We start from the raw sequence: 10,160 nt of genomic DNA, 5'->3' as shown, positions 1-10,160 counted from the left end.
CATTGTGATAGTACCGCAGCTATTGCAAAAAAAATTGAGAACCGCTTTTATAACGATAAGAAACGACAAATCTGTTGTAAGCACAGTACCATTAGAGGGTTACTCTCTAAAGGAGCTGTTAGAGTGGATCATGCACGCACTGAGAATAACTTAACAGATCCTTTAACGAAAGGACTAGATAGAGAGAAAGTCCATAATACTTCTAAGAGTATGAGACTATTGTCCTTAGAACGAGGATCACTCATGATGGTAATCCGACCTAATTGACTGGATATCCCAAGAAATAGGTTTAATGGGTAATAACAAGTTGTGAAGTGATATGAAAATGAACATGCTATAAAATTATGAGAAGCATGATTCCTGCAACATATGTAAGGATGAGTTAAACTCTTAATGAGGTATATACTCCAATTGGAGTGGAGTACCTAGGCTACAAGAGTACTCTTGATAGACTCACATATGTGAATGTGGAAGTGGGGGTCGTTTCGTATGAAATTTTGGGGCATAAATTTCTGGAGCATTCACTATGCTGGGATAGACGTGCATGACCTTTAACGCACGAGCTTTACAGAATACACATTTGAAAAAGTTGTGTGTGGTTTGATGCTGGAGATAGAGTTACTCTAGTAAAATCTGGATCTTATTCACTATGCAAAGGTTCAAGTCGCATGACACCTTTGTTTATGCACAATCTTATTGAGACCACAAATACTCTCGGAAATCGTTTTTTTATTTCAAGTGGGGGAATGTTGGAACATGATGGTGTGAAATATTAAAAAAACACTCAAGTCCCACATAGAAGAGTTTTGAAAAAACATCTCCCAAGTCCCACATAGAAGAGTTTTGAAAAAACATCTCCCAAGTCTCACATAGAAGAGTTTTGAAACAACATCTCCCAAGACCCACATCGGAGAAATGAGGAACATAGAAAAATCTCATGTTATAAATAGAGGTTTTCTCCCTTATTATAACTTGCACCAAGTTGAAGGCATTTCCTCTCAACTTTTCTTTATCCCCTAATACTCCGCCGACGCATTTCCGATCAACTTTGAAGAACTGATACTGGTAGTCAATATTGTGGGTAAAGAATTGGCACAGGTAGCCAGATTATGAGATTTCGAGAAGTGACACTGGTAGTTAGTATTGTGGGTATATTCGAGATCGGTCTTACAGTGCAGTAAGAGCATCATGATAATAGAGATCTGTACTGTTTTATCCTGGGGACGACGTGATTGATAGTCTGCTTGCACATTTTGGGCAGTGGTCACGAAACGTCTTAAAGAGAGCGACCTGATCGTGACTCAGCTAGTAAGTAATATTTCGTGTCATTTATAATTATTGCAAGCTACGGTAACTACATAGATCACCAACAAAAAGTTGAAATTGACAACTCCAAAAGACCCCGAAAACAAAGGACTAAAGAATTGACTCTAGTAACCCGAGAGCCACAAACCAAAGAGTAGCAATTCACCCCAATGTAGTACCAAAGCACACAATAGAGACCACCTAACAGCCAATAGGAACCAGAGAAAAAACCAGAGAGCCAAATCCGAAGGTAAAAAACAGCCCCCAAAGATAACAAGAGACAAAACCAGCAGAACCAAGAATTCAAAAGTCACCCAGAACCTGCAACCCTCATAGCACGAAAACCCAATAGCATCAACAATGGCAACAACACAAACCGCAACAAAACAGTAGAGCCCCAAAGCTTTACTCCACCACTAAAACTGCCCAACCAGAAACAACAGCCACAAAACCTAACCTGCATAGAAAATACAGTAGAGCAGCCACAAAACAAAACCAACATCTCTCAAGAGTAAAAACCATAGTGACCTAATATACGGTTCTTTTTTGAATGGCTACGAGGTACATAGTACACGATATGTTACTCCTATCAAATATCAGTACGTTAGGGTATACTTAGTAGAGTTTTTATAGTTTTCTACCTAACCATTTCTAATGTCACTTTTTGTTGGTTTGGATTAACTTTGGCTTTAACAAACTATAAATACTCTAGCATAAAATTATTTTTTGTTTGTTATATTCATTAATTTAGGCAAGTGCATATTATAGATTACACTTAGTGAAAATCTGCTTTCTTAATTATAAAGAACCAACTTACAAAAGAACCACAAATTAATAAGCAAGAACTAATTTGTGATTTTCTATCAAGATAATTGTGTTATAATTATAAAAACTAAAACAACAAAAATCAAACTCAACCACACCAAGACGGGTAAACAACTGATGAAATTTATAATTAGGTAAACCCAACAGATTCCTATAGAATTCATGAGTAAGAAAATCGGGAATAGTTTATTATTATAATATAGCCATCACAAGTAATTGTTTTCCTAGATATTTACCTTTTATCTCATCATTAATTATTATTAAAATTACTTCACTAACTATCTCTTAAAATAAAAGTAGTTATTAATTAATGCATAAGGTATACTCAGAAAGTTAGTAATGGAGATAGTAATATAAGAATATATATATATATATATATATATGGAACATTGAAAAATATTTAAATCCTTATTAATTTGATACAATAAAATTTATGAATCACAATCTTTACTAAGAAATTTGGGTCATCTATCAAACTTTAATTTTTCATTAGGAAATTTAACTTTTGGCACAAGCATTAATACAACATTTATATAAAAATTTAAGAATGTAATTTCGGCTCAGCGACATTTAACAGACTCCTTGACAATTCATAATTCATTATATGAACCAACACTTCTTATTAATAACAACAAAAACGAACTTTTCTTAATAAAAAAACATAGAAAATATAAAAATTGGCATGACTTTGAATTGTAAAGTTTCTCATTTCTCAATCTTCACCCTTTCTTCATAAAAATACAGTTTTAGAAGTCGTTGACTTTCCTGCAATGACATCTGATCTCTCCATTATTTCCAGTAAGAGGCTTGATGTTACCCATCTTGATCACGGAAGGTCCAAAGTCTGCAGCAAAAGCGTGAGAGTTTTTGCTGTATAGTTGCACCAAATTATCACTGACACTGCCATCACCCTTGAAGAGTTCTTGATCAGAATGAAGAAGACCCTTTTTATACAACAAAGAAGTATAGAATACGGTGTCAAATTTCTTAGGAGTTGAATCCAATGGTGCTAAATTGGTGTCACTTCCAGTTTGAGGGCATATGTTACGCAAATTCGCAGCAAATGTTGGGTCAATGTTGGTGTCATTGTAGATCCTGTCTCTGAAAACACCGCATTGGCTAGCACCAATGGTGTGGGCTCCAGAGAGGACTACAAGGTCTTTAAGGTTCAGCCCATGACCCTGGAAAAGGCCAAGAAGCTGTGTGAAGTTGAAAAATGGAGGAGGAAGATTTTTATTTGCAGCATCCCATGATGCATTTCTTGCATCTCTTCTGCCTAATAACACTTGGTACCAGTATTTCTGTCCTCCCAACTGTTAAAATAGAAGCACATTTTGTTAGTTTTTCAGTGTATGATAACAATGTTATTCTACACATAAATTACCCTTTACATTTTCATAATACACCTTCACTCTATTTTTTTAAAAAGAGTTGAATTTACTTTTACAAAATCAACACGATGACTCTTGTAAAACTGAGTTTTAAAATACAAAATATCAATACATTGTGTATAATGTATAAAATGAAAGGTTGTCACAACAGTACAAATGACATTTTGCTCAGGTTATCAGATGACATAAAACAAAAGCAGAGGCTAGAATGAGACTCACTATGGCTACAGAATCACGAGCTGCAACAGCTAAGATATCAGCACATGATACCACAGGGCGTTTGCAAGCTTTGTCAACAGCTGCTTTAATCTCATCAACCACATCAAACCCTCTCAGTGAATTATTATTTGGGAATGAAGTCTTCTCACCCGCAAATGAAGGAGTGTCATCTAGAAGAACTGATGCATCACAACCCTGTATATATATAGTTTTCACAAGCAAATTTTAGGGCATGCATGCAGCATATATTTAAAATATCAATCCAAAATAAATATAGATAGTTTATGACTTTGGGATGATGTTCATTAAACTTGGAAACTAGACACGTGATAATTGTATGTGACTAGCACTGAGGACACAACATGTGTATATGATAATGGATATGTATTAACTCACATTAACAAAGCAGTCATGGAAATGAAGACGCAGCAAAGATGCTCCAATACGGCGCTCACGAGCAATTGCTTTCTTAACAACAGACCTTATGGTTGTTAATGCTTTAGGGCAAACTTTGTTATAGTAGTTAGGACTCAACTTGGCATGTGTAGTAGGGATCACGACTAATGTTGCTAAGGTGACCAAAACAATGAAAAGGAAATATTGGAAATGAGAAGCAGTCATTGTGTTATGCTTCTATATGGCTTTCAGCTAATATATTATTTTGTGAGTAAGGCCAAGTTGCATCGAGGATTTATATATAGATGGAACGGATATAATCTTAATTATTTTACTTGTTTAAGTTATGAACATGTATAATATTTTATTTCATAATGTGCAATAAAATAATGGTTAAGTTAAATTAATACAATTGACTCAATCAATGGTTCTATGCCTAATCAACATTTGTTTATACTTGGGTTTGGATTCATGATAAGAGTGAGCAATACAGGGTTATGAATGCTTATCAAACTCTACAAAAGGTGGAATGATGTGACAAACTTATTTTTTTCAAAAGACATTGGGATTGTAACGTTCCAACTAAAATGAAGTGCTTAGTTTGGAAAATTGTTTGGATGTGGTCCCAACTAAAGTAAACTTTGCTCTTACAGGTGGATTAGGTGCTTAACATATGGACAAGGATTTGTTGTCCCAAATCTTGTCCCAAACCATGTCCCAGACCAATCATATTATGTCACGTCAGTTAAAAAAATTAAATATTCATTACTTTATTAATTTTGCTTCATTGTAATTGGTCAGGTACATGGTTGGGGATAACAATCCCTCAACATATGGACAGAGATCACCTGTCCCAATTCCTGTCCCATTTTCCTGTACCAGACCAATGAAAAAGTGACACTTCATTAAAAAGAAAAATTCTAAAAACATAAAATAACATATTTGTATTACTTGGAGAAATCTCATTGGCTAGGGACATGAGAACATACTCATTTTGGGACAGCTGATCCCCATTCCTCAATATATCACTCTTTGTTCTCTTTGTGGTGAGTTGGAGGAATCTATTAGTCACTTGTTCTTCTCATGTTCTATATCCTATTTTGTTTGACAAAAACTTTATTCGTGCTTTGGGTTAATTTCTATTATCCATAATGATGTCAAGACTTTTTTCTCACTCCATGAAATGCCATAAGGTTAGATAATAAGAAACAACATTGGTGGAAGGCTCTCTGGTTTGCCGCTATTTGGACCATTTGGCACATAAGGAACAAAGTCATCTTTGATAATATGAGGTTCAACTTAGATGATGTGATGGAGCTTTTTTTTTTTGAATTCTTGGAGCCTTCTCAACGCTCTCGTTTTTCTTTGTTCTCTTATTCTTTTATCGATTGGGTGAGACACCCTTCAAATTTTCTATCTCTTTGCTAATTATAGGAATTATGTAAATATGAGTACCACTTATTCTCCTAATTATTTTATCTCTTATTTAATAAAGATTTCCTTATGAAAAAAATACAGTTGACCCAAATCCCTCAAGAATTACACAAATGTTAATGCCCTACCAACTCTTGATTAGACATAGTCCTGACTAACTGTCATATGGGTATGATACAAATATATTTTATCAAATATATTTAGCCGGTTAAAAGAGTTAGCCACGCGTTTACAGCTAGAAAGAATATATATAAACAATAAGTATTTAAGATCAACTAACACCATATTATTCTACCTTAAACAAAGTCTTAAATTTGAGTATATAAGAGTAAAAACCATGTATATATAAAAAAATTGTTGATGTATGGTTGTTATGTTTCAAAAGAAATAGTATTATCATCAACTGAGAACATCTTAGTGCATACCACAAATAGTAGTATGAATGTATTATTTTTGTTGGTGAAAGTTTTTTTTCAAAAACTAAACAAAATGGTTAACGCCGCATTATCTACGTAGTTTGTAAATAAGTATATTACTTCTGCAGTAATCTTCGCATATTTGATGAGAGATCAGTTGACATCGATCTAAAGCTTTTTGGCATATATGAATAATAATAACATAGAGTAAGTGACTAAGAGTTAGATTGTTAAGAAGTCGTATACATTATTATAGAAAAAATTAAAAATAGTTTGTCTTCAAAGGTTGCTATTTTATTTTATATTATAAGAATAATAAAGAATGTGCAACTTTATAAAAAATAATGAGCAGATAATATTATTAAATTATTAGAGGCTTGGTGAATAGATAGACGTTAAACATTAAGTTGCACCCATGTACATTAAGTTGCGCCCATGTAGTTAGAAGAAACAAATTAAAATATGCTTGCGCTGACATTCTTAATGCAAGGGGTGTCCTTTCATGATATAGAAGGAAATACCTTTTTGTGTACATATTAGTAGTGTTGTGAAAACCAGTTCATGCCGGCTGATTCAACTAGTAAACTAGTGAGCCAATCCTAATACTGATATGATACAATAGTTATATCAGTTATACAATCATATCAGTTAAAATCGGTCAAAACCAGTTATACCGATTGATTTTCAATTGAACCGTATTAGTCATGTTGACCGGTTTTTATTTAAAATTAATTTTTCAATGAAAATAAAAAATTATATATTTTTATTAATTTATCCACAAATCATCTCTATATCTATGTTTAATTATTATCAAATTGACTTTTAAATATAAATAATATAAATGAATAGTAGATGATATATTAATTATATATAAATTTTTACATTGATAATACATATATATTACTCATACAAAATATGACCCACTTAAAGTGAATGTAAATGAGTGTATAATTACATGATTGAATGTAGAAAAAGTGGCTTTAACCATTTTGTTTTGTTTTTAGAATACAAAAATTTAAGAACCAAAATAATACATTGGTACCTCTATTTGTGGTATGCACTAAGGATGTTCACACTTGATGATAAGACTGATTTTCTTTTTTAAAACGTAAAAATCATTGAAGTTAGTGTTTCTTTCATCAACAAAGTTTGTTTATTACCCGGCTTCTACTCTTATACACTCAAGTTCAATATTTTTCGCTAAGCTAAAATAGTCTTGTGTTATTTGATCTTGGTAATTGGTCATAACTAATTACTTGAGAGGGTTGAAAGCAACCTATAAATTTAATTACCTATTTATATAGATACTCTTTTTAGCTGTTCTAAATATATTTAATAAAATTAAAATTGTTACATTTTATCCTTATTATCGGTGAATTATAATAAAATGAGAACGTACATGCATATTTAAATCCATGTTCATATATTTCTCTTTTGTATCCCTTAAAAGTATTCTGGTATGATAATTTTCTTCCACTAAATCATGAGATTCCTCATGGGACTATATATTTTCTTCCACTAAATCATGCTGTTCTAAAATATTGTTTGGTGTATTGAGGAATATAACCCTCTAAGTGTATTAACAAATATAGTTCTCATTATTTCATATGGCCCAACATATGTATTCATTTATTAAGTTTATATCAGTTATTGGAAGTCATATGGTTTATCAAGATTAAACCACTTATATTATAACCCCTTAAATAAATAGCTAATATAAATTTACTAAATATATAATGCCCAAAAATAATTAAAAATCCAATATTTAGATATCTCCTAATCCCATATGGTCCTAATACCATTTATATTATAACCCCTTCACATATTCTTTTGGTATGCATCTATGTATTATTTATATTTAGATATCTCATAATATCATATGGTCCATCTTATATATCGACTATGAAACCATCGTGATCTTCATCACAATTAAGTATGAATCGACTATGATCATCATCATATTAATATACTCAGTGACATATATTAAATATGGATTAGTGATATGGAAATTAAATACAATACAATGATCCCAAACTCGCTATTTCCAACATGACATTCTTTAGTCCTTAGTGAGATCAATCTAGAACATTTAATTGAAACATAATAGTTCCATACAAAATATACATAAATCATTATCTTTATTATGTATAAAAATATCCTCGATGTCCAAAGTGACCATTAAACATCAATGTGAAGAAAATCTTTGCTCCTGACATTGGCAAGGTTTTGATGAAGACACCAACATCACCAAAAAGAAGAAAAGTAAGATTACTTATAAAGACCAAGAAGATTAAAGTTTCAAGAAAATTAGTCTAAGTCTAAATAGATACTTCTATCCTATACTCTTTAATATACTAAAGTAATAATGATCAAAATATTTTAAAAGGAATTGAAACACTTCAAGTTTTAAATGAAAACATTTTTCAAAATATTGTGTAACAGGTTACTGAAATTTGACTAACAGGTTACATGAGTAAGAATCAGTTATCCAACAAAATTTTAATTGGAGTAACCGATTACTCAAATTTGAGTAATCGATTACTTTACGTGAATTTTAAATTCACTATTGGACAGAGAGTTTGAGTAACCGATTACTAAATGTAATTTTCCTAGACCTAAAAATAGGCATGTTATTGGAACTCGGTGGGTATTTAGAAATAAATCTGATGAAAATGGTATTATAATTAGAAATAAAGCTACACTAGTAGCCCAAGGATACAACCAGGAAGAAGGTATCGATTTCGATGAAACTTTTGCTCTGGTTGCTAGACTTGAAGCTATTAGGCTATTACTTGCATATGCTTGCTCTTTGAATTTTCAGTTATATCAAATGGATGTAAATAGTGTTTTCCTCAATGGCTACATTCAAGAAGATGTGTTTGTTGAACAACCTCCTGGTTTTGAAGATTACAAACATCCTTCTTATGTCTACAAATTAAAGAAAGCTCTCTATGGCTTAAAGCAAGCTCCTCGTGCATGGTATGATCGTCTAACTAAATTTCTACTTGAAAAAGGTTTCAACAAAGGAAAGGTCGACACTACTCTCTTCATAAAGAAAATAAATCATCATACTCTACTTGTTCAAATTTATGTAGATGATATTATTTTCGGTTCTACTAATGAGTTGTTATGTAGTGATTTTGGAAATATGATGCAATGAGAGTTTAAAATGTCTATGATGAAGAAGTTAAATTAATTCCTTGGATTATAAATCAAACAGCGACAATGGTATTCTTGTAAGTCAATCCAAATACTGCAAAGATTTGCTAAAAAGATTTTACATGGATCGATGCAAGCAAATAGTTACTCCTATGGGATCTGGAACTTACATTGATAAGGATGAAGCAGGAAAATCCATCGAGATATCAAAGTATCGAGGTATGATTGGATCTCTTTTATACTCAACTGCTAGTAGACCTAATATCATGTTTAGTGTGTGTCTGTGTGCTTGCTATCAATCCAAACCAAAAGAATCACACTTAGTTGTTGTTAAGAGAATCATGAAATATCTTAAAGGCACAACTAATGTTGGACTGTGGTATCCAAAAGAAAGTATATGTGACTTGGTTGGATATTTAGATTCAGATTTTGCATGATACAAAACTGAGAGGAAAAGTACAAGTTTTGTCATATTTTAGGGAATGCTTTAGTTTCTTGGTCATGTAAGAAACAAGCATGTGTATCCCTAAGCATTGTTGAAGCTGAATATATTGCAACAAGTAGTTGTTGTACCCAAGTGTTGTGGCTTAAGCAACAATTATGAGATTATGGTTTAGACTTGGGCTGCACTCCTCTAAAATTTGACAATACTAGTGCAATAAATCTCACAAAGAATCCAGTTATCCATTCAAGAACCAAACACATTGATATAAAGCATCACTTCCTTAGGGACCATGTCCAAAAGAAGGATGTGTTTGTATAATTTGTTGATACTCATAACCAACTACCAGATATATTCACTAAATATTTGGAAAAAGAACATTTCTATAAAATTAGACGAGAATTAGTCATTCTTGATGAAGCATATTTAACTTAAATGCATATATATGTTTATATGTATGCTTCATTATATATATTTCATGCCTACTTGAACTTAAATGTGTTTATTAATATTTAAAAATTTCAATTTTTGGGTTAAAAATCATTTTCATAGCTTAATTTTACCTAAAAATAA

At 32.0% G+C, this 10,160-nt stretch overlaps 1 protein-coding gene across 1 annotated transcript; it reads right to left on the bottom strand.

Annotated features, from left to right (window-relative positions):
* Positions 2,697–4,399, bottom strand: LOC109339312 (cationic peroxidase 1-like). Its single transcript, XM_019576727.1, has 3 exons — positions 4,137–4,399; positions 3,741–3,935; positions 2,697–3,443 (listed from the first exon to the last, which is right to left on the bottom strand). The coding sequence occupies exons 1-3, from the start codon at positions 4,359–4,361 to the stop codon at positions 2,877–2,879; spliced, it is 987 nt and encodes a 328-aa protein (XP_019432272.1). The 5' UTR covers positions 4,362–4,399; the 3' UTR covers positions 2,697–2,876.

The sequence above is a fragment of the Lupinus angustifolius genome, chromosome LG02 (assembly GCF_001865875.1).
Source record: "Lupinus angustifolius cultivar Tanjil chromosome LG02, LupAngTanjil_v1.0, whole genome shotgun sequence".
In the NCBI taxonomy this organism is placed as follows: domain Eukaryota; kingdom Viridiplantae; phylum Streptophyta; class Magnoliopsida; order Fabales; family Fabaceae; genus Lupinus; species Lupinus angustifolius.
Note: the sequence above shows the minus strand (reverse complement) of the source record. Positions and strands in the feature narration are given on the sequence as shown.